General features: G+C 47.3%; 2 protein-coding genes across 2 annotated transcripts in view; both read right to left on the bottom strand.

Annotated features, from left to right (window-relative positions):
• LOC119373402 (kelch domain-containing protein 3) overlaps positions 1–25,951 on the bottom strand; it is a 536,457-nt gene that overhangs the window by 19,770 nt on the left and 490,736 nt on the right. The window lies entirely within an intron of this gene.
• Positions 8,723–25,951, bottom strand: part of LOC119373635 (ras-related protein Rab-1A) — a 37,936-nt gene continuing 20,707 nt past the window's right edge. Inside the window, exons 5-7 of the mRNA XM_037643688.2 lie at positions 23,129–23,224; positions 11,082–11,213; positions 8,723–9,735 (exon numbers count right to left, since the gene is read on the bottom strand). Coding sequence (XP_037499616.1) covers positions 9,535–9,735; positions 11,082–11,213; positions 23,129–23,224 — 429 coding nt within the window. The 3' untranslated portion in view covers positions 8,723–9,534. The remainder of the gene's footprint in view (positions 9,736–11,081; positions 11,214–23,128; positions 23,225–25,951) is intronic.

Below are 25,951 nucleotides of genomic sequence, written 5' to 3'. Positions count from 1 at the left end.
GGGGGTGCAGAGCCCCCCCAACATTTCTCAGTGGGGGGCTAGCGCTCCCCTGGCCCCCCCGGTAGATACGCCTATGTTCAGATCATTATACCTATATTGTTAGGTAGCGCACTTTGGACGGGGACAAAAGGAGCAGGAAGGACACGACACTCGCCTGTTCCTTTTGTCCCCGTCCAAAGTGCGCTACCTTCCCATATAGGTGTAATGATCAGTCACCAATTAGCCCAGCTGTCAACCTTACTGGGCTTCTTCAGATACCAGAAAGCGCCATTACAACCAGCGCCATCCCGACGAACGCTTTCCAGCGTGTTTACTCTTTCTTCTTTGGTCCCCAACAGGACGTGTCCGACGTTCTGTGAATCTGTACTGTCGCTACAGCGGCAAATACCGCGTGCTTCGACAAGTCACAGACGCCACGTACGAACTTGTCTCCGAGAGCCCCGCAAACTCTTCTGCTCTGTTGTCCCGTGATGTATCGAGGCTCAAACTCTATCATCCACCATCTGCTGTGCAGGGTGTCTACCGAGTTGACATTTCTAAATTCCCCGAGTTTTCCAGGTTTTCCCTGAGCGTTTTTGCTGAAATTCCCTGAGTGAAACAGAACTTTGTTTTATGTCAAGATGGGTAGAGACCATATCGCTCGGTGATGTCACTCTCTAATACGCATGTTAGAAAATGAAAACGACTTAATCCCATCTGAATACAGTTGAAACCCGCAATAACGAAATCGGCAGGGAAAGCACAAAATTTCGCTCTTGCGGGAATTTCGTTGGCGCGAGAATGCGGCAGAAAAGACATGGAATGTCCAAAAGTCAGTAAGTTTGCTTTGGCGGGTCTTATCACGCCGCAATTTCATACCTCTCGATCGGGAATCTCGTTTGCCACGGCACAAAGTTTGCCCCATGCACTGGTCAGTGACGGCGGCACTGCGCTGTCATACGTTGGTCACCAGTACCGTCATCAAGTGCGCCTACAGGCGAACCTTCTTCCGGCTCCGCTGGATCAGCGCGGATCAGCGCAGAATCGTGGACAGCGAGCTGCACGCAACGTCGAATTCTTCGGCGATGTCCATTTTTTTCCTGCCCTTTTCGACCTCACTGATGATTGCAGACTTATCTTCCAGCGTGATAAACTTCCGCTTTTTTGTTGGAGGCGGCATCTTCGCAGGCAGCGAAATCGGACGAAGCAGTCGCAACACACATTTCACGTTGCACCAAGCGACCAAGGAAACGCTCCACAAATGGCTCCACACACGCGACCATGTGCGCGCAAAGCCGACAAAACCAAGCACAGAGCCAAGCCAACGAACGAAACTCCATGAGGAATGTGGATTTCGCTACGTAGTCCGCGATGACGAGCAGGTGTTTCGGCAAGCCATCATCATCATCATTGTCGCCAGCTTTATGTTTTTTGTGAAAAATGATGGCGGCTGCTTCTCAAGTGCGCTGTAGCGATAGTTTTGCACAATTTAAGCGTAGCATGAATGCATTTCAGCAGTTTTCGAATGTAGTTAATGTTGTGAGAGTAGATTATTTGCGCACTCGTGTTTTATAAATTTCGTTAATGAGGGACTGCGGTATGAATATCTTTCGTAGTCGCGAGTTACGAAATGCATTGACTCCTATGGGCGTTCGCCGGTGCTCCGAAAATATTTCGTTGCGGTGAGAATTTCGTTCCCTCGGGATTTCGTTATCGCGGGTTTCGACTTAGTACATAGAACAGATAAACCTCAATATAGCGAAGTTGGTAAAAGCGGCAACTCACTTCGTTATATCGAAACTTCGTTAAACTGAAATTCGACCTTTCATGCAAGGCATAGTTACTGAAGGATTAATCTTAAAAGGAAAATGCCACAAGAATGCTTGACTAAAATGGCAACATGAAAAAAACTTATTTTTTGCGTGAAACAAATCAATTTTGTTGAGCCTGAGATGCAGCAATCACAGTTAGATGCCTTGCCAGAGTGTCACATGCAAAGACGAAACAAATGCGGGTCTAATGCACTGTGGAATTGCGCTTGTTCTGCTGCTGCGGGTTGTTGTCAAATCCTTGTGCGTTGCCCAGAGCAATGCAACGCCTTTGCTATCATGTTGCCCAACCGAACCATTGGCTCTCCACGAACGCAAAACATCGAAAACCATCCCACGTTAGAAAAAAAGAGTCACAGTTTCACCGCGAGAGCAAAATAGTAAATCCGATAGCAACAAAGAGGAATTTTATATAGGCTAGCAGCTCGCTCCTTCAGGAAACGCAGCCGCTGCACTAAGTGCCCTATCTATGATCTATGGCTCAGGGGTGGATTCAGGTACATAATGGGGGGGGGGGGGTACAAAGGCTGAAGCCAACGCTCAGCAGTGCATTTTGGTGGGTCACGCCCAGCCCAGACAACAACAGCCCAGAGGGGATTATGGCGGTGCCTAAGAAGCCTTCGTTGGAAATGTGCATAGGGAAGCAGGAAATGGTAGAGCAATGAGAGGTAGAGAACAGGGACGAGATTCTCTTTACCCCTTTTGGACAGTGGCAGGCAAAGCAACCTGACCAAGGGGGCAAACTCGACAAGCAGCCTGACAGAGGTGGTGGACGACAGGCACTGAAGGGAGGGGGCGGGGGCTGGCTTAGGGGGGAAGGCGATCGCCGCTACGCCCCCCCCCCCTCCCCTGGTATCTGCCACTGCTATGGCTTCAACGGAAGTTTTGCAATTGGAGCACCTACAAAGGTATGAGCCGTCTGCTGATCCCCACTAAAGATACCGCGGCGCACGCGACCACGCCCGCTGGTACAAAGTACGCACTTCCTGTCGGACTCACGCAGCCACACCCCCCCCCCCCCCCCCCCCCCCCCCCAGCCTTCCCAACGCGCCTGCTCCTATCTCCATGTGCCTATCGCGCGAGTGAGACGGTCGGCTCGTTTCATCTTAAAGGAGTACTGACATGAATTTTTAAAATTTTCGGGTTGTTGCTCTAAATGAAAGCACGGGTGTCGAGAACCCTAAAAAGAGTGTCGTGGTGCCTGGGGATGCATTGCATATATTTTTAATACCGCTTCTTCCAACCAGCAGTTTCGGTTTCGGTTTCGAGAGGGCGGCTTCACAGTGACGTGTCAAGTTTGCCCGTGACGTCACGGGCAGACTGCAACCCACGAAATATGCACCTGCTGTCCTTTGCTGTCAGTCGAACGTGGTTCATGATGGGTGAACTGTCGTCCAGTGCCTCCGACAGCGATTTCTGTGATTTAGGCTGTATGCAGAACCCAGACTTCGTAAACCAAGTGAGCTGACTTGAAACGTCATAGGGCTCTCCATGCGGTGAAGCTGCCTTGCAGATGCTGGGAGATGAAAACTTTAAAATCAAACTTAAATATTTATACGTGCTTCCCGGATGCGGTGTGGGGAGAGCGTTAACACTACATGCCAAGGAAACCAAAAACGTCCGCTTTGCTGCACTTCAAAATCGTGTCAGTACTCCTTTAAGCCCCGTTCGCCGGCAGCGCTCGCGCACTTTCACTCGCACATGGAGCATACGACGCGCGGGGTGATGTAATCGCGATTTGGACTTCATAAGGAGATCATGGCGAAGGCAAAAAATTCGCGTCGGAGTGTCTATATAATTGCTATCGCAAAAAAAAAAAAAACAATATAGCTGCGGGCTAAGATCGCATGAAAGCACGGCAACAGCCTGAATTACGGCACATCCGATTATGGTGGAAACGTTACTGTTTTCCGACATCGCGCGCCGAATCGAGCATGTGGGACCCGTGCCGGTGTCGCGAATTTCGGTCGCCGCTATGCCATGGCTCTGAAAAGTTTTGTAATTCGGCTTTGTAGCAAACACCCACGTGGTGTGGCTGGTAACTGCGAGCTGCAGCCCAAAAAAATTTCAGGCGACTGCCTAAAACTTGTTTCAGCAGTGCCCTCATCGGGAAAAAAAAGAAAGAAAAAAAGCTTTCACTTGCTGTGAATGGGCCCATTAGTTACGCTAGCTCTCGCCTGGAAATTTATTACATTCTTCACGGAGTCCTAAATAGCATCTTTGAAGCTCGGGACTAGAGCGAGTGAGCTCTCCGATAACAGCCAACAAGCGTATTTTTTCTCGCCGATCGGGATGGCTTGCCAGATACGAGCCTTGTCGAAGACATCCGCTTCCTGCACGATCGCGATCGCTTGCAAGATAACTCAAGCTCGTTACATCTACTGCTACCGCTTCTACAACTAATCATGCTTGTTACTTGACACACGGCGATAACAAAAACACCATATCGGGCGCTAACGCACAGCACGCGCTAGAAAGATTACAGAACTACACCGCCTACTCACAGAACACCTTGACAACATTGCGTGATACGATGTGTCGTGGTTCGCGGTTCCCGCATGCCACGCCGGATTCTCTCCCACTTCACCGCTCCGAAGGCGATGACAGCATCGAGGTGCGCCACTTCCCCGCAGCCGCAGCGGCCGTTTGATTTGAAAAATGCGTTCACAAAATATCGAGCAAGCGCTACCGCGACTTCCGTCGCCTTTCAATAAAGTTGCTGTGGATTTTCCCTGATGGGAGCACAATTTCCCTGAGTTTCCCTGAGAATTTCCAGACTACCCAAAATCCCTGAAAATTCCCGGTTTTCCCGGTCGGTAGACACCCTGGCTGTGGCACCATAGACGCGCCAGGTCGGCGCTTCTACCGCTGGGGTTGTGTTGCGTGGCTTTCGGTGGTGGTGAAAGTGTAGATGTGGTGTGGGACGTAGCCTTAAAGGGGTGGTGCCATCAAATTTCGAGGCTATAACAAGCCTGTTGTGGGTTTCCTCTGTATATGCAAGGATATTCCACACGAAGGGTCGGGCACAGCAAACGTTTAGAATATATTTTAATTCACTTCCAAAGTGTACCCAAAGGCCCATTCTCCCGATCGAAACCCATCGCTAGCGCGCCAACACTGACGTAGATCTGTAGGATGGGCAACGAAAGTTGTAGTGACGTCACACCAAATCTGCTGTTTCAACGTATCCTCCGGACCTCCGCCACTTCCGCAACGCACGTACCGGCTGTAGTGAACTAGAATATATTTTAGTTCACTACAGTACCGGCAAAGCATCGGTTGCTACATCACTCGCCGAGTTTCGATAACTTCCTGGCTAAGTGCGTCACAACCTTGTGTGGTCACGTGACCACGCATCCTACACTTCTACGTCACTGCCCAACCTCGGCGCCCAGAAACCGAAACCGAAAGATGTCCACATCAAAAGGCGATATCAAATTATTTAGCGAGAATACATGAATCTTGGTGCGTGCATCATGCTTCCTGGAGCTATAGGAAACGCTTACAGCAAAGAACGCGCAAGCCACAAATTTGGTGGCACCACCCCTTTAAAGGGATGCTGAACAGTTTTCGCTGCCGAGATTTTCTGCCAGATTGAAAGACTCAGTACTGAAATCGCATCACACAACCTTCATTTCAGGCAGACGCTAGCCGAATATAATGAATTTAATGCGCTTCTCACAAACTGCCGCGTCAAGCGGCAGCGCAGTGTACGAGAGGAAGTGGCGTTTTGTGACGTTAAACGTACCCGGAAACCGGCGTGCCAACTATGCCAGTCTCCCGCGCCTCTCAATCCGCTCCGTTCTCACTATGGTTCCTAGAAAGGGTACGAACGGCACTGGCAACGAATAATGCAGCCCGGGTGGTGGGGCACGTCTCAGCGCCTTTGCGGAAGGGGCGGAGTGGGATGTAAAGAAGAGGAAGAAAGAAGAGGAAGAAAGGGAAGTGGAATAGGACAACCTCCACCCTGCATTCAGCGCGGGGACAATAGACACCTCCCTGTTTGTAAACAGTGTGACGTCACTGGGAGCTCCCCACCCACAATTCCCGCCCTCGGAGCAGATGCTGGTTGGCAAGAAAGTTCCGCCAGCGGGACCTCTCTGCATAGCAGAGCCGCGCGTGTATGCGTCCTTCGCTAGAAGTTTCTGCAAACCATTTTCTGAACTTGCAGCTGTTAAAAGGTAGAGTCACTGCCTATAATGCCCGATTCTGTTAGGTCAACATATAGTGATTTGTTCGTTAAACAAACCTTATGCTCTTCGAAAGCAACCGTTGTACTTTTTCACGACTGTCGTGAAATTACATAGATGTATAAACATCAAGCCACTACTTCCCATGCTCAGTCCTTGCTTACATACAGCATAATCTGTTTTCAATGGGCTACTAAGAGGCTGCTCTTCCCGCTACGCTTATGCAGACACTGTAGAATGTTTCACTGAGGCCCGACAATTGTAAGGCTCGGCAATCTTTCTCATAAGCCATTTCATCAGTTAAGCATATTTGTGGAACCTCGCACGTACGTCTACACATTGTCGCTCAAATACAGCATTTTCTTTTAGATGAAAATATTTAAGTTGTTCCGACAAGCATCCTTCTGAATGACTGCACTCTTCCTGATCGCAAATTGTTTTGTGCAGCGAATGCCAATGTTTTCCTACATGTCCCGTACTCCCCAGGAGTACTGCACAAATTTGAAGGAAATGCCGCAGTCTTAAAAAAATTAGAATAAGTTGTAGGTCTATCCGAACAATGCATTTGTGATAAAACTACAAAACGAGCACTGAAACTGTTGCAAGTCCTACAAGAGCACCTACGCAACGTTTTTAGCGGCGAAGCACCTTAAGACCTCACAATGTCCATCCGTCCGCCGTAGTCTACAGTCCAAGCGCAAATGCAAAATAGCTGCGCATAAAGAATCTACAGAGCGAGCATAGCGCATATGGTTTTAAAAATAGACCATACTCTGCACGGGGCCGCTCGAAAACAAGCGCATCGATCAACAGGTGACAACATGCACAAAATTGTCTAAAGAGCGCGCACATGGTCCCAAAATAGACCGTTCTCGGGCGCGGCGGCGCGCGAGCTCGTCTTTGCCAACTTTAGGCTAGATCCGATCGAAGAACCATTGGCTCTACAGTTCACTGACCACAAGCATAATAATGAAGGCAAAACGGAATCCACAACTCAATACGACATACGAGTTATGACCAATAAAACGTATTGCATATAACTGTACACACGCATTGTCACTCATTTACATGCGCGAGTTGCGAATGTCACTGGAGATTCACGGTTACCAAACGATCCCCAGTGCTTCACCCACTCATCATTCACTTCGTGGATAGCGTGGATTTTTTTTTTTTTTTTTTTTTGCAGTGCCACTGTATGTGGAACATAAGGTGCAAAGACAAATGCTACAGTGAGACAAGAAAACGCCCAACAAAGAGATTTCTTTTAATACGCTTCAAATATACACTAAATCATACACCTCTCACGTTCGACTGGCCGAGCACAGAAGCGTCTGGAGGAACAGGAAGAAAAAAAAATTGCGATCCTCACTCACACAACGCCAGCAAGGAAACCTCAAAGGCAATTCTTGCCACCCCACCAAACCTCACATTTGCATTGACGATAAAAAAAAAGAAAAGGAAAACGCAAGTGGTACGTGACCACGATTGCAGAAACAAACTTTTTTTCTTCCTTCGGCTAAGGCGGTAACACCACTCAACACATGCATACCAAAAAAAAATAATCAACGAAAGTGCCACACCTAGCAACACGCAGTCGGGACCTCGCAAACTTCCTTGCCGCCGCTGAACTTGGCAGGACGGTTAAACCCCTTCCGAGTGAACGAAGGTTGCAGCAGAGCTCAGTCCTAGGCTGGACACTGAACAACCTCCCAATCAAAAAAAAAAAAAAAAAAAGATTGAAGTAAAACAAAAACTTCATTAAAAACTGGCACAAACTCTGGGGAGAGGAAACGGAGCTCACAACAGACAGCCTACGCCTTTCTTTATGTACATGTGGAGGTGGTCATTGCCATATACAGCATGTAATATATATATATATATATAAATGTAAAGCAGTAATACAGGCATTCCAACAGAAAATAAAAAGAATTGCTAATAACTCTTCACGACTCGAACCGACGTGACCAGCGCAAGCCCGCCGAAAGAAAAAAAAAAGTACCAGCCTCGGCCACCAAAACTGGCATCGGCGCAAGCCAAAGTGAATAGCGCGCTTTGTTATTGTCGCCTGCCTTTAGTCCAGTTTTCGCTGCTTCTGCCACGGGGGGAGAAAAATGGCGCTCGCCGAAACGTTGCGCCACGTTACGCAGTCGTACGAAAGTCCCCAGCCTCCGACCTACCCCACGTGTCCACCCAAGTCGTCGACATGTTTGTGTACGTGTGGAATGCTAAGGCAGATTAAAAAAGAGCGACTCGGGTCAAGCCCTGCGAAAGGATTACCGACGTAGGACGTGGACTGGCTTTGGGTCGTCGCAACACACTACCCCCTCGCAAGTCCCACTTTGTAGCCAGTCATTCGAAAAGCGTGAGGTGCGCTCCCGCTTCGTCAAACATGTGCAGTTCATCACCCCTCGTGGTCCTCCCCCGCCTCCAACCAAACTCCGCACAGACATCTCTACTTTTGTCACGCAAGGACGCACGCTAGCATTCGCACTGCCTCAAGCGAAGCTCGGTACAAAACATTTGATCTAGCACTGTTTCATTCATGCACCCGATTAACTTCACGCCTGCGCTTTCAAAAAAATTTCAATGTAAACGGCAATGCTACACAACTTTAGCTGCCCCCCCCCCCCTGGGTCCTTCCCTTCTACTGCTTTCCGAAGAAAGGCCGGCGACAAACTAAGCGAGCCAACGTGTTAGCTGAAGCGTTCCCAACACGCACACAAGTTGCTCGGTGTATGATGCACATGAGAACACTTTAATGGCTCAAAAAGAAACAAGCTTTCAAGGCATAGGTTCGCAATGAGCCGTTTGCCATACTTTGAGCAGCAACTCGTAACAGCGTGGCATGGGACAGGACCAACGAAACGCAAGGAATAACCCAAACGTAGAGCCGGTGGCCAGCTAAGTTCACTGCTAGTCTCGGAGAATGTGAACCTCGGCTTAAAACTTCAAAAGCACACGAGAGTCCAGGAAAAGTGTGGGCTTTAGATGTCAGCGGTACATAACAAATGAAAAAACAGCTTATTAACACACATACACAAGAACAGTTCTTTAGATAAAAAAAATGTTGCCAATATTAAGAGCAGATGACCGGCGCAACCTAAGACCACGCAGTCAGTAAAGTGACACTACACCACAGCAGCAGCAGTGACATTGCTACATGATAACAGGGTCGCAAAAGAGGTTCTTCGCAGAGCGGCCCCACAAAAGAAACACTCGAGATGCGGGAGGAACGCGGGGTCACATGTTTGCAAACATTCTTCAACAAAAAAAGGGGGGGGGGGTAGGGGGAACGGGGAGTTGCGACACTACAGAAAGCAGCAGAGGAAGGGCACATTCCAATCCCGGCAGCCTAGGTGTGCGTCTCCCAGCTCGTGTGTCATGTTTTGTGTTATGTGAGTACGTCCTTGTAGTCCTTCGCTGGAGGACAAGATGGAGCAGAGAAACAAGGGGTGGCAAGGAGGCTGGGTGGTCTCTCTCTCTGTGGGAATGGGGGGGAGGGTAGTGAAGGGAGGAGGAGGGTTTCTCTTTCTGAATTAGCAGCATCCGGAGCTGCGAGGCTGGACGGGCGTTCCTGGGTTGATCTTGCCGTCGCCGGCCCGCAGGTTCGCCTCCGTGGTCGGGGGTCCCATGCGGTTCTTGATCTCTGCCGCCATCGTCATGAACGCCTGCTCGACATTTGTGGCATTCTTGGCGCTCGTCTCTAGGAAGGGAATGCCCAGCTGGTCCGCGAACTCCTGCAGAACGAGCACGGGAGGGGCGTGTTAAGCAATGCAGCCCGTACCTTCAATTTGTAACCTCTTACTGCAGGAATTAGTTTTGTCTGCAGAAAAGCAGTTATGTTTAAGTGTCCAACCACATGAAGTCAGAACATCCTTGTACATCTTGATATTTTTTCCTGAATGATTGTAATGCAGCCACAAGAGTTTATACAATAGTCTTAGCCCTGTTAAAAATTCTGTGTGAATGGTAGTTTTCCTGGTAAGACAGCAAAATGACAAGATAACTGTGCTGTCTTGGATTTCGAGAGATTGGAGCTTCCGATAGCTGCAATGTTAGATGCAACCACATGAGAGTAGAAACAGAAGTAAAGAGGAACTGGCATTCCATTGTTACTGCTACCATCTGTCCACGGGAGGTGCGTTGACAGATTTCAATTTCTGGCCGCATTTCCGACATTTATGCTTACAAGATGCAACGTGTTGAATGCATCATCTAAACCCAATGATCACGTGTGGAAAAAGAAACAATGGATTATAAAGTGCTGAACTGTCCATTCTAGCCTGCCGCTTCACGCCTCACAACTTCTGGCTAATTAAAAGCACCTAAAGGTTTTGAATCGCTGTACAACAACCAAACTGGGCTGCAAAGGACTTGGGCTCAGACAGCCAAAGGAACGGTTGATTGGGAACATAATCACAGTTTGTCATTCCCAAAACTACATGTCATCATGCCAAGTCCATCACGAACCACAAGGCCACTGTGCTATCCCCAAAGCTTCAACTGCCCTAAAGAGGTCTTTCAAGAAATGAAAGCAGCATTACAACATCGTCCCTGAAAACTGAGAATAAAGCACTATTTTCAACCACACAGAACCATCATTTACTGCACAGAGGCAATAAAAAGGAGCACAAAACAAGGCCTAGCAAGTAGGTGAGAAATGAACCCCCACAACGCAAACAAAATGATATATTCTGGCTTTTCTTTGTGCCATATTTGTTGCCACGTGTGGCGATGAAATGCATGGAGCGTAACCCAAACTGTACTCCAAGAAAGAGCATGATGCATTCTGCGATAAGAGCTGTCAAGGCCATGAACTATGGTACGTATTTTTTTTTTTTTTTTAAGATACACCAAGTGCCTGTATGACATTTGCATATCGCATTTGAAGAGCACCTGCGTTGTTTAGTCTTACTTCAGATCTGCAGCTGTGCTAAGAAATAACGTCACTGCACTTTCAACCATACAAGTGCTGGCCTGACCTTGTACCGTCATAAAAGAATTGAGCACCTGTTGTGCTCATCTAGTTCACCAGACGTGCATTGGAAGGCACAGATCATTAATGAAACAAAGCGGGACTTGCCTTTGCTGTCGTGTAGTCAACCACCTTCTTCGTCGTGAGGTCACACTTGTTACCGACCAGGAGCTTGTTGACATTCTCGCAGGCATAGCGGTCAATTTCCTGAAGCCACTGCTTGACATTGTTGAATGACTCCTGCGAACGAGAGCGCAGAATAAAAAAAATTTCAGTCCGACTAGCCGGCAGCAGTGTCAAAATTTTCAACAAACCACTTCACTGTTGTCCCTTTAAGCAGGGATATGGTCCATTTTTTTTTTACTTTTGCCTCAGTTTTAACTAAACATCACTATCTACGCTAGTTTTTCATGCAGATTTCAATTCTGCAATTTGTTTCTTAATAACTGGAGTGGTTAGGAAAATATTAGGGTCTGAATTTTAATTGCATACTACATTGTGGGAGTTTTTGGCAATTTAATCTAGTTAAAACCAAAAAGTGAATGCATAACCCCAATGCTGAAGACTTACTGTAGGGGGTGATGCTACTTTTATGCATTTGAAGGCATTTTATAGGGAAGAAAATGGATCAACACTTATGATGAATATTTTACACTTAATTTCCTCTTGTTAGTATCCTTAACCGTAATTCTCAAAGCGATGCTAGAGAAATTAAAGCAATATCAGCCCCTAGATCATTTCGAGATGAATAAAATTATACAAATTTGTCATTGTCACTCAAACGTAACATAGAAAAACTCCCTGTAAGGCTGTGTGTGGCGTGCAAAAACATCGAACTGAGAAAACTGCACTTGAAGTTTCCAGCAACTTTTGCCAAAGTGAAGCTCAATTCAGACACCGTTTTGTTGATCTATATTATAAAAGAATGCCCATGCTAAATGTATGACAGTAACCTCCCAAAGTACTGGTCCCAGCTTGTTTTAAACTATGAAATGCTCATTGACCTAGCATGAGAAGCATTATTTACTATCGTAAAGTCCCGAGCAAGCGCCCCCCTACGATGAAAGATAATCCGACACGATTCGGAGGGGGGGACCTTGGTTGATTTCATCAAAATTCAAGATGGCGGCAGAACAGTCGTGCGTGCGTCCAATGAAATGCATTATTGAATAGGCGTGCATTCACTGCCATTATATGCCATCCAAAAGCGAATAAGAACACTGAATGAAGCAGTGAAAATGGCAGGAGGGCGGGGGAGGGAATGGCGGGGTGCTTGCTTGGGATTTTACGGTACTTTGTGGTCATTCAAGCGCACTGCAAGCAAAAGGAACACACACAAATTGTATAATAACGATGCACTTGCATAGCCCACACACCTATACAATGTTCAGGCCTAAACCAAACAATATTTTCCACGAAATTTAACCTGTTTGCCATTGTGACAGCTCTACGGCAGACCAGGGCTGCACGCAGAGTTCCTTGTTGGCTTGTGGCGCTTTGTAAATTTTGCCTTTGTCGTGCTGCTGTTGAGATGCTCTCTGCAATTTTTGCAACCTGCTTTGGCCTTTCCAAGGCTGTGACGTTAATCCCTGCACTGTAGCCCAACTTCTCAGCAATTTACACGTTGCTCCTGTTATGCCCCGGCTGAAGCGGCTGATGGCTTCAGCAGCTGCCCTTTCAACGCTGTGCAAAGATGCATGCAGTTTTCGGGGCCTGCTGCCAAATCATAGCATGCAGGCTTTTACAAGGATTTTGAGTGATCACCTTTTTAAGGGGCGACATGGTAACTGGGACTATCTTGTTCATTTTCTGACCAGATTCAATTAAAAAGCAGAGATATATATGTATTTCTTTGTGCTGATTTTAAAAGTGCAGTAATTTTCTTTTACTCAAATAATTATTGAGATAAATATAAATTACTATTATTTGGTGAGACAATAGATAATAAGCTGAGCAGAAAGTTATGTTGAATGCGTGAGTGGAAAGCAGAATGAATAAGAATCGAACTGGTGCAAGCAGTTTTCAAATCCAACAACAATCAACAATGTAACAGCCCATTGAAATTTAGCATTTACAATACAGCTACTAATGATCAAGCACACAGGCAGTTGAAAAAAATATAGAAGAAGAAAAGAAGGAATTTGCTTGCAGCATTTCAAGCTTTATGCATTTAGCTTCATACAGCAGAAAACGTTACAGCTGTAGCTATTCTAGAGCTGGAGCAATTGTTGCACCAAACAGGCAGGGCGAGTAAAAGCTTGTTTTGAGAAAATGCAAGAAAACAGATAAAAGCCATTTTGAACCACATGTAATGGAAGATATTGAAATATTTTTGTTAGATTAGTCACCACCAGGGACATAATCTGCATGCCTACTGCTGCAGCACACGTCATTGAGAAGCAGCATATCGATATAAAAGCCCAATTTTTGTGCTTTTTCTCAATCGAAATATAGCTCGTCTTGGTGATAATAAATGGCTGTTGGGGCTGAAATATCAATCCAAGATGTAAGAAACTTGGTCAGCACTTGCGACAACGCCTGTATGTTACGAAAATACTATATTCAGAAAATCGATTTTTTTTCCATGATTTTTCATCTCTAAGACCAGTGTGCCCCCTTAACAGGGCTTTGTCACTAGGCTGCCTAAACACTGGCTCCAGTGCCTGGCACACAAAAATCAGACAGGCTGTCCTTGTGTGGTGGTGGCTTCTCATTTTAACTAAGGCTCTCTGGAACTTGCACCATCATTCAGGGCGGAGGTCGTGCCTAGGTGCCTTGTCTGTCGAAGACATGTACTCTAGAGCGGCTAGCACAGCTCTCTGTATGCCTGGAACATCGTTCCGGTGACTCCTCAACGAATAATAGTATGAGATGATCTCCTGGATTTTTTTGTTGAACGAGTCTACTCTTACCACCGAGAACGCCACCTTCAGCTTTCTTTTTTCGTGTACAGAAGGCAGCTCCCATTCGCTTCTGCACATGGTTTATGCAGTCCTTTTCAGTAAGTGCACGAAATGCTTGGCTATTGCCATCCGACAAGCACTGTCATAAACAAAAGCTTATGCTTCTAGAGTGACCGCTCCAGCAAGCGTAGCTCTGCCTCTACTTCCATCTGGCCAGCCTTGCAATCAACGTTCTACTGGATGAGCCAGGCAGAATGTCCCTTCTCGCCTTCCTTGGGTCCAGTGGCACATGCCAGGCAAAAGTTCGACAGCATGATATGGTCTACTACAAGACCACTATATATTTCAACAATACAGCGAATGCATATATGCGAGCCATATCCACGCGTAAGCCAGGTGCCATCATAAATGACTATGTTACCGGGTGTGTTGCCAAACTCCGCATAAAGCTCTTTGACACAAGCAGCACTCGCCGTTCTGCCTTCGGCAGCAGTCGCACTGCAGGCTTCTTTCATGATCTTTGTATGGCTTCGGTATGTCTTGTGATAAAGCCCTCGATGGGAAATAGTCATCACGGCAAAGAAGTCCGACCAAGCCGTTGCCCCTTTGCCGATACCATTCATAGCCTTCATGGCCCGCAAAGTGACCTTGAAGGGCCTTATTTTGGCGTCTGTCTGGTTGGCTACCCGTGGGCACGAAAAACGCTTGTCGCGAAAGCCACAGCTGCTGCACGAGAGTATGAGCTGGGAACACAGCTCACACTCTTCTTTTGCCTTCAAAGAAGTCGAGCTTTTTTTTCACTGTGCTCGGGGCAGGCAAGCCCAAATAACGATTCTGTCAACCCCAGGTCAACAATGGCAAAATCTGTCCAGTTCTCTTTGCCATCCTCAGCCAGCTCAATATCCAGTAGCTTCAACTTGCGTTCCATCATGCACTGCGATGCAAGGGATGCTTTACAAGCTCACCGTATTTCTGGTGCACTCGGCAGACTCGTCTGCAGAACGAAACGCCATGACAGTGCTATCTTGGATGTTGATTGAAGTGCCAGATGACGATGTGACAATCTGAGAAGGTGCTGAATCTAGGCCCAGGAGAGTGCACTACTTCAAACACAACAGGTACAGTACACTCCCTTTAAACGAAACTCGACGGGGACAGTGAAATCTGTTTCATTTATTAGAAGTTTCGTTTAAGGGTCGCAACCCCCAAAAAAGCTGTGCAAGGTGGCTTGCTTCAGCTTGGTGTGGCACTGCTTCACTAAGTAGGCATTCATCTTGTTTAAATTGCACACATGCTCCAAGCAGCCCTCCTTCTGGAAGTACCGCTGGAGTAGTTCTACTGCCTGGCTTGCCTCTGAAGTCAGTGGGGCACTCTGGTGGTCGTCACTGTCCACCTCCTCCGCACTTTCATTACCAGTGCCTTCTTCAAATTCCTTTAGTATGTCAGCTAAAGTATCCTCACGGCAGGTGACAACGTCATCATCAACAGCTTCGTATTCATCCATTGTCCCAGTGCCAGAGCTGCACCTCTGGGCCACCAAATCAAAAACAGTGTGTGCTTCAGCATCGTCGGCGTCAAACTCTTCTTGGCTTGCATCCGACCCCTCTTGGCTTGCATCCACTTACTCGCTCAAGGAAGCCCGCGTGACCGAAGCATCGTTGAATCGTTGTAGATGCAACCTCGTCCCACGACTGGGCCAAGATGTGGATGGCAAAAAGGAGGTCTACGGTGTACCCTTTGCCGCTCTCCATACACAGCATCATCCTTCTCAGGATGTGGCGACGGTAAAACACTTAAATTTCGAATAACGCCTTGGTCCATTGGCTGGAGTACAGCTGTCACATTGGCAGGGAGGAACTCCAGCCGAATAGAGTTCAGGTCTCGCACTTCACCATGCGCTGGGCAATTGTCCACAATGAACACAACCTTTCGGCCTTTTCTGGTGAACTCTGCATCTCTCTCCCTCAACCAGGTTTCAAAAATTGCCTGGGTCATCCAAGCCTTGGTATTTGCGTTGTGTAATACCGGGAGTCCTTTCACACCTTTAAAAGCCCAAGGTCTCTTTGCTTTTCCGATGACAAGAAGCTTCAGTTTTTCGGACCCGTCCATATTGGCTCCCACCAGAACAGTAACGCAGTCCTTGCTGTGTTTTCCTCCTGTACACTTCTCACCTTTCAAGCTGAGAGTCTTGTTGGGCAGAAGCTTATAAAAGCGCCATTTCGTCCACGTTGAAGATGTCACTGGGCTTATAAGTTGATAGGACGTCTTGGGGCTTCTGCTGCTGCCAGTCGGCGCAAACATTCAGATCCACCGCGGCACTCTCACCTGCTATAGTGCGGAAGACGAGGCCATGGCGCTTTTTGAAACTGCTTAACCAGCCGTCGCCGAATTTAAAGTCTTCAATCCCCATTTGGATCGCGATGTCTCTTGCTTTCTCCTCCAAAATAGGCCCGGTCACTGGAAGGTTTGAGCTTCGCGCGCGCTTAAACTACAGGACAAGTGCTTTCTCGAGGTCCTCGTGGTCGGCCAGACGCATCCTTTTCCTGCCGGGAGTGAAAGCGCCGCTGTTGTAAGCCTTTTCAAGCTTTTCGCAATCTCAAAATCCTCGAAAGGGTGCACTTCGGGATGCCATGCCTTTTCGCGATAGCCGTCTTCGACTCCTGGGCGCGATCAACGTCTTTGAGAACTTTCATTTTGGCGCTTAAAGTCAGTGCATTATGCGGGCGCTTTACAGCGGTTCCTTCCATAGTGCACTCGGACAGTCACGCACGTAGCAAGCAGCGCACCAACGCTCGATAACACGAAGTGCAAAATGGCGTCAAAATGCAGCTACCGCATACCGGATCGGATTGGATTCTGGACAGCGACGGTAACAAAGTCAGAATGATGGCCGATTTCGGTTTCGTTTATCCGTGTTGCCCACAAAATGGTGTTTCGTTTGTCGAGCGCAACTCAGTACTCATTTTATAGAAAACCAATTACTTTTTTTTCAATTGTTTCGTTTAAGAGACGTTTCCGTTTATGCGAGTTTCGTTTAGCGCGCGTACACTGTACTTGCGGCAGTGTGCCATAGTCGGAATGTGCCGCTTTCGTCACATGGGCGTCGGCAGCACACTGCCCGCTGCTTTTCTTCACTCTCACGTTCCATGGATGCCATTTCTTGCCACCCACTTGGCACATATTCAGAAGAGCATCTCCAGTCATGCTGGCTAAGACAAAGTCAGTGAGCCGGTCGCGTAACATGAACGAGAAGTAGATGAACAACACGTGCAAACCGGGAGCCAGTGGCCAATGAACAAAACACAGAAAAAAAGCACGAGCAACCTTGGCCGTGTCAGCCAATAGGAAGTGAGAAACAGAAGGCTTGCCTGGCATGCGCGCACGTGCTTCAGCCAATAAGAAGTTGGGAAGGGGGCTTCAAAAAAGGAGAGAGGGCAGTTGTTCCATTGAAGGAACGCTATTTGGAAGGGCAGTAAAATGCGACAGAAGATATCAGCTTTAAAAGAAGCCCGAGAGGGCAATCGGCTGGATGCTTCACCGGCGGCACGCGCAGGAGTTTCAACAAACATTGCCCGCTGCGAGGCATTTCACAACTCCCATGGCGACTTGAGACCAATCTTAACCCATTTGCGGATTGAGTTCAGCACTCGCAAATTCATGACACATGCTTACAGGTCCAAGCATTCGAAAAATTGGTTCTCTTAAGATCAACTTTTTGGCAATTTTTCACCATTCTAGGACCTGCGTCCCCCTTAAGGGGGGAGGTGGCGATCGAAAAAAACTTTTTTGTTTGTTGACCTAGAGTAATGAAATTTGGCAGGCACACATAATCTGATGACATACTCTGCTGGTGAAAAGCCTAGCATTGTAACAAAACATGCCAGGAAGGTCCAAGTGGTTTTGATCTTTACTCAAAAGAACACTACACAGGATGACATTATTAAAAATTGTCTATTCCTTTTAGTTTTTTTACAAATAACATCGCCATCAGCTTCATGTATTGCATCAGAACTTCTCATGCACTAATTATCACATACAAAAAAAAACTATGCCCTAAGCATGGTAAAGAATAATGTCATCCTGTCAACAAGACTTCAAGGATTAAAAGAAAAAAAACGGAATCAAAATCTGTGTAGTAGTTGCCAAGATATCTGCTCCACGAGATGAGCAACATGCCAAAAAAACAGTATTGAGAAAACTGCGTTTAAAGTTTGGCCTTCTCTAAAACACCTAAAGATTGTGGGCTTTGCTTTTTTTTTATGGTGTTTCACTTCTTGGACAGGTGGCCTTTCTCCAGTGTGCCTTTATTCTTTTTTCATAACCTCCTTTTTTTGATCTACAAAAAACCAGTATGGATTTCAAACCAAGTTCTCTGTATGAAGGAGTGGTGTGGTAGACATGACAGAAAAGAAGATATTGCAATCTAATAAGGCCATATACTGAAATAATTACACATATTTCTTGTATTTATGCTGTCATTAGCAAATTGTGTCTTGCTTATGGATTACAATTAATCATTGAATATTTTTTATAAAGAGAGAGCTTTGTTGTGACAGAAAATGGCTCACACCGTGATAGCCGATGCCTTCGTTCCAAATAACAGTTATGGCCCCAAGACGTTAGTGGCACAGGGATTTTTGAGCAGTTTATTCAGTGACGCAAGTCGGGCAGATAAAAATTCGTCCCCCTGCTTCATACACGTTCTTTTGCCATTCTTGCGTATGAAACGTATTATCATTCGGCCGATCGCGGCAACGCTAGTCTAAGAGGCTTTCATTGTTTCAAAACATTCATAAACGCCTGCGGCGATGCCAAGCACGGCTCCAAGCACGTCTAAATTACATCACTAGTGCTTATTGACAGCACTCTGACCGCGAAGTGCTCGGCCGCGGGGTCCGTGGTGCCGGCGCGTGATGTGCTTGGTGGCGGCGTTCGGTGACGATTTGCGAATGCGAAGCTACGATGACGATCCGCCCATCCGCGGTTCCGAAATGCCGGTGAGCAATGTGCTTCTTCCCTTGTGAAGAAGCACACAGCCGCAGGTACGCTAGCGCGTTGTTCTTGCCCGCAAGGTTCGGGGTTCGTCTCGCTAAACGGCGCCCTGAGCGGAGTTAGGCCTAGTGACGACTCCGAGCAGTAGGTGCGCAGGCGTGGTGCCCGTTGCTTCGAAGTGCGTAATGCGTGGTCGTGAGTACAAAGAGTCGTCCCGCGATGGCCTTCGTCACGATGTCAGAAGTGCTGATAAGCAGAAATCAAAACATCTAACCGCGAATCCGACGCTGAAGTCAACGCTAGAGTCGGTCCGAGACTCGCGTTTGCGATGTTCGCTAGGAGCGCGGCACACCATCGTAATCAGATCGAACTTCCTCTTGCAGCTCCAAACTAAAGCGTAATTATATTCTAAGTGAACGTCGAGCCGTGAACACAGAACAATTGCGAACGTGTCACGAAGTAGCACGATTCTCGACAGCCGTGAACTCGCGACGTGCAAACGGCAGACGACGATCTCCCGAAGCGAGCATCGGACCAATGGCGAGGCGAGCTGGGGCAATATGGCGGACGCGGCCAATCGGAGGCCTCGGAACGACTCTCCAGTGTTTGCTTTTTGTGCGCTTCTTTCTGAATGGAGGAGCCCGCTGAAGCGGGGAATTTAAACACGGAGAAATGCCCTTTCGAACAATCCCAAGAAGTTGGTTCGCGGTCACGCCATCGCGGAGCTACAATTTTTTGAAAATCGCTTTTTTTTGCGATTTCCACAATAATTTTCGCCACCTCGGAGGGCAAGACAAACTTTTCGAAGCACTTTTGGGTGGTTTTCAGTGTAGATATTTTGGAATCAGATAGAAAAAGGGTTCCAGAAACTGAAAACATGATTTTCAGAAAATCGATTTTTTTGCCATTTTTTGCGATACGAAAGCCGTGTCCCCCCTTAAAGCAATTTCGAAAAGTCTGCAGTTTTAAATGCCAAAGCCAACATGCATAATTGTATTCGAGAACTCTGGATGAATTACAACTACCCGGGGGATTTTATCTGTACTGTACACTTAAATCTGAGCACTTGGACACGTTCACGTTTTGTTCCCTGCCAAAATGCGGCCGCCACTGCTGCCCACTTCAAAGTAGGAACAAGGCCGTGCACACACTGTGGCATCAATGCGAGGAAAGTGCGCAAGAACTCTGGCCCGCTGTAGAAAACCGGCTTATCCAGAGATGGCAAGCCAGCGTTCAGACATCCAAGGAAGAAAGACCATCACAGGAGGTCAAGTCTACGTGTGTATCATCATGCTGACTGCTACCAGATGAAGCCAGTTTTTCGACGCAACCACGGGCCAGCACTTTCAGTCGACTCCCACATCAGTCCTTCGAGACCCATAAGCCTCTGCACATGAAATATGCCCTAGAGGAAACGGCACAAGACAAGGACAGTAAAGGCACACAAAACCACAGGTAGTGCTGGTTGTGTGTGTGCCTTCACTGCCCTTGTCTTTCGCACTGTTTCCCCTATGATATGTTAAACCTACTAGCCGACAAGTTCACCCTTCAAGATTGAAATATGCGCCAATAAGAGCAAGCCCCCCGCCCCCTCTCCTTGCCGCCCATCGTTCTTTTTTATATTTCAACCTGTTCACCGCTACAGAATCCTGCAGCAGCAGTTCCTAGGAACCCAAGTACTGAGAGTTTAGATATGTGCATGATTTCTGCACGTAATGAGTTGTCACAAATTGTCGGAACATTTGTAGATTGTCCTTCCCTCCTTGTCATAACACATGAAATTTCACACGAGGATTCCTTTCAGTTCAGTAAAAACAGCAAATGCTTGCCTATTCGATAAAGCATTTCATTAGAAGCACAGGGGTGCATTTTTTTTTAGAGGCTATTCCGCCGCCGTCTTGAATTTTGGCCCGTGACCGAGCGAGGGCCAAAATTTATCTTTCACCATGGGAGAAGAGCCATCAAAACATTTTAAGTATGGAGCAGTGGTGCCCCTCACAAAGTGACATTTCGAGCAATTTTTGGAGCAGCAAAATGTTAATTTTGGAGCAGTTTGGACTGTCTAAATATGCATTTCAGAGCACTTTGGAGCAACTAAATGCAAACTGCCGAAGACTTTCAAAGATTTCGAACGCTTAGATACACCATTCTGAGCAGTACTGGCACGCTCTGAAGCAATACTGTGCCTCTAAATACAAAAAGTGACAAATAAACTTATCTTCTCGGGTGAAATGAGAACAACCACAGACCCTAAACGTTTATTTGAAATTGAGGAAGCAGCCGAGACCTTGGCTTCTACATCTCCTGACGCTTAGGTTCCTGTTTTTCGTTATAATACAGAAGCGATAGCTCAAGTTTTCAATACGAGGGTTATTGTAAGGTCAATCTGTGCGACAGACCAAAGACACCGCACCACGTGGTGAAGACTGCTACCTCAGCCAGGGCGCCCCTGTCTGTGTCATGCTTGGCGCTTTTGCACTAAAAAAGTGGAACACTCGCTAGGCGACCTCAAGCACGAGTCTCCACATAGAATATTTTGACAATTGAATAGAAGATATACATACCATTCGCAATTCAAATAATTCATGCACTCCTTATTCGGGTATTCGCACACCCTCAGTTAAAAAGTAATCTCAGCAGAACACAATGCTTCGCAAGAGTGAAGAATTAGCCACACTGGCGACTCCAAATACGTTTCATGCAGAAAAGCACATACTTTGTACTGAACCCCTGCACAAATACACCGCATCCGCGAAAACGATTGACTCGTAAAATGAGCTGCTAATACATCACGATGGCGACAGCTTCCACAAAAGTATGTTTAGAAGATATAGAACAGAATCCCTGCACAACGTTTTAGCAAAGTGAAGGCTGATAACTGCGTCGCAGATAGCATGCACCGCATCGGTTGAACCGAAAATGAAACAATAGGTTACTGCAGTACAAATTTCCGTGAATACTGGGGACAGTACGACCGTTTAGACCAGAAAAACAGAATACGAATTACATTCCCAAACAATCTCTTTACACTGCTTTAACAAGGCAAAAAAGTACTGCTCAACGTCACGCATATGCTATAAACAAGCACGTGCAAGGAACATGTGAGTTGTACGAAAGCTTAGCTTTCTTCTTTGCATCAGCACAAGTTGGCCGCTTAGAAATCATTTGCACTCTGCAAGAAATTCTCACACACAAAAGAGACACAAAACTGACGCAGGCAGGGCAAGAAGAGCGTGGCCACAACAACTAGCAATGCTAACAAAAGCATGCAAAAGCCAGGGCCTTCGTCCCGCACTTCTGATTACCCACTAGGTGGCACCAAAAGCTTTACATTAAAGCTATGGCGCAGCTGTTGCACCTATGGAGAGGATTGGGAGGAGGACGGCTTGTGGACGTTACGCACACTACCTTATAAGTATTTCTTTCCTCCATGGCTGCACACGACAGACCGCCAGCAGGCACACAGGCCGTGGGGTTCGAAAACGCCTGAAGTAGCAATTGCAAATTTTGATAACGGCGAGCACAATTAAGCCGCTTCCTCAAACATGTCACGCACATCTGCAGACCACTACTGCTGCACACGTTTCGCACTGTCATTAATTTTGGCCATGACCTTTGAGCCTCGAAGGCAACGTTTTGACGCATTCAGGCGCAAAATCGTGCCTTGTTATCAGGATGCCGCAGCAAACCTCTCTTGGCGCAATTTTGTGCATTCGGCGCAAGAGTGAGAGCGCTGCTGTTTTACTACTTCGGAAAATGGATAGTCCGCAGCAGCCAGGGCCGCACTAAAAGGTATGTCACCTACGATGTGATGTCATGATGAGCACGTGTGGCTGGCAACAATATCCACCATCTTCAAAGTAGGAGCGAGGCTATGAGCAGTGTATGGCAGTAATGCAAGAGAAGGGCGCAAGAACTCTGGCCCGCTGTAAAGAACTGGCTCATTCAGAGATGGCATGCCAGCGTTCAGACATCCAAGGAAGAAAAACCATCACAGGAGGTCAAGCCTAGATGTGTATCATCATGCTGACACTGCCTCCAGATGAAGCCAGTTTTTTTTACACAAACCACGGGCCAGGGCTTCCAGTCATCCCACATCAGTTCCTGCCATTCAGCCATCATTTAAAAGGCTTGCTCTTCCAGACTCACCGGCCTTTGCACTTGAAATATACTACCGTAAAATCCCGAGCATGAGCCCTCTTCCCCTTTTCAGGAGATTTGAAATATGCACCAAAGACCAAGCAGGAGGATGTCGCATACCTGATCCGTGACGTCGTAAGCAACAATGATGCCGTGTGCCCCCCGGTAGTAGCTGGACGTGATGGTGCGGAACCGCTCCTGCCCTGCTGTGTCCCACTGTGGAAGACACGTACACAGTGCATTAGCTGGGGACACAAAAAGCAATGAGCCGCGTAGCGAAACAACAACTATTCAACAAAGCTTCGCTCAGAATATGAAATTAATCGTGAGAACACGTCAAAATGATATATGTAGGTTGAGACTCAACGACAGAAAGTTGAGACAGTAAGGGTTCGTGCTAGAAGAGATAAGGAGTAAATAAGGACACATGAGAACAAAAAGTAAACACCTAAATTAACAGAATCCTGAGTTCGACGAAACCTGAAGACAGAAAAGATTTTCTCTCTCATTACTATGGCAATCACTGCTTCACGGGAAACCCAAATTCAATGAAAGAAGCCTGCCTGTCTAAACACGCATGAGCAGTGGCCGGACACACAATACAGTAGAACCCCGCTGATACGTTTTTGAAGGGACCGTAGAAAATAAACGTAAGAGACGGGAAACGCAAGAGCCGAAAAACAGGAAAAACGACAAAATATTTAGTGGTACAGAATTTTATTTAAATGCTTACGAGCAGCACGAAAATTGGCGCGCTCAGCCACGATCTAGTCGATGGATAGAAACGCGGAGCTGGGGACGGGCTCATCCACAGAAATGTAATCAACGTATGTGATTTTTTTAACACCAACAGCTGTAGGCATGAAAGAACGAAGCACACGCAATTACGACCAGCGCGGCCAGTCCAACCGCGAACCGCGCGCACGACCATGCGAGCTCCAACTAGCTCGAACTCCTCCAGTCCTCTAACAAATAACGATGATGATGACGAGTCTACGCCAACGCGATGGCAGAAGTGAATGCCAATCTCGAAGGCCTTGCTTTCGCAAGCAATTACGTCATAGACGCCATGTTTGTGAAATACAAATCTCAAAGCCTATGCTTTTGTCAATAGTAAATGCCAATCTCGAAGGCCTTGCTTTCGCGAGCAATTACGTCATGGACGCCATCTTTGCAGTGCGAATCTCGAAGGCGATGCATTTGCTTGCATCAATCGAAAGATCTTGTTGCTTGCACCTCTCGGCTAATGTTACGGTCAAACCAGGCCAAGCTGTGTGAAAATGAACCAATGACCGCTCTCTTCGGTAGTCACTCGGTCGGCTTCGAGCGCACTTTGCGACGTATCATACGGGAACGGTCCAACAGTTACGACGTAACAGCGGGGTTCCCAATCCATTGTATCCTATGGGAGTTATGCCGGAGAACGACGTAACAGCCGGGAAAACGCAGCACTGAGGAACGTAACAGCGGGGTTCTACTGTACTGACAGTTTCCTATCCACCAATGACCCACTTTCGTCATGTGGAAGAGCTAGTTGTTACAGCAAAAGGAGATAAAGCCTTTTTTGTCTCGATGTTTTGTACCCACGAAAGATGACCACTACAGCCACAGGACCGATGGTCATGCGACATTGCTACTTTGGTCAATTGCGCCTTGCAAGCAAGCCGAGAAGTGTCCCCACCTGAATTGCATATCTTACACTGTAGCTGGGCCAAATGTTCGAGAACCGAACAAAGATCAAACGCATAAATTCCACACCTGGTCTGACATTCAAATCAGGTACCTGGACTCTGGTTCAAATCCCGGTCACTTGACCTTCCGAGCTAACCAGGAAGGTAGCCGCTCGCAGCGTGAGAGCGAAATAGTCTCGAATAATTAGTGCGATGGCTTTACTGTGCACTCGGGTCCCAGACTTTATCAGACAGCCAAAGGAACGGATTGGGCATACAGTCACAGCCAATCATTGCCGAAACACTGAGTCATCATGTAGAGTCTAGCACCCTTGCGCACAAGTTTCTCTGGTGAATAAGACCACTTAGCCGATCAAGGCAACGTGATGCATTAAAGAAGTGAGTTGTCAACTAACCCCCATGTTTTTAAACTGTGCTTTCGAGACCTTCCACACTGCTCATGGACACGCTGCTTCACCAGAACATGAAGGAGAACTAATGTCTAGGTATGGAGTATGCATTCAAGCCTATTCAGCACCAGCCTTCCAAGTTCAAAACTGCACGCCAAACTGCAGTGCTTGCAGTTAAGGATTTCAACTCGAAAGCATTACTTGGCTAGGTTGGCGAAAAAGGTGCGCGCAGGGTGTCCATGAAATCTGGCAGGGAATCTACAAAATCCGCATCTGGCAAACACGACCTCTCCCACCAGAAATGACCACGCCTTCGCTAACAATGCGCCTTTCCAAGGAGGGCTTGCCATAGTCCCCCCTCTGAGCTGTTGTAAATACGCGTGACCCTTATCCGAGGCAGGGAGGGCAGCCTTTGCACTTCAGTGCAGCAGACTGCATAACAGGCCAAACGTCTATAAAAATGGTGCTCCCTCTTTCTGGTGGCCACAGCAACTTGCAGCGGTGGATTAGGAGAGAGGGACATTGCAATAGAAGGGTTAAGTCCCGACTAGAAGAAAGCGCGCCATTGTCCCCCATATCAGATCAATTGGCCTTCAACATCTGCAGAGAGAGCACAGAAGGAGGTGGCAGGAGTCGCAAGCAAGAGCATTGCACCTGCTCTGTGTGGACGTAAAGCCTTGGTGGCAGGGGACTTGTAATCGAACGTGCCGACAAGCCAAGATGAAACATTGCAGAAAGTGTAAGAAATGATATGATGGTTGGAAGACCAAGCATGAAACAGTTTACTGTAAGACATGCAACATACAGCGGTGCTTTACGTCAAGAAGAGCTGCTTCACTGCACGGCACGCTAAACTGAAGTTC

Source organism: Rhipicephalus sanguineus, chromosome 11 (genome assembly GCF_013339695.2).
Source record: "Rhipicephalus sanguineus isolate Rsan-2018 chromosome 11, BIME_Rsan_1.4, whole genome shotgun sequence".
NCBI classification, from domain to species: domain Eukaryota; kingdom Metazoa; phylum Arthropoda; class Arachnida; order Ixodida; family Ixodidae; genus Rhipicephalus; species Rhipicephalus sanguineus.
The sequence above is the reverse complement of the archived record's forward strand: the minus strand, read 5'-3'. Positions and strand labels throughout refer to the sequence as shown.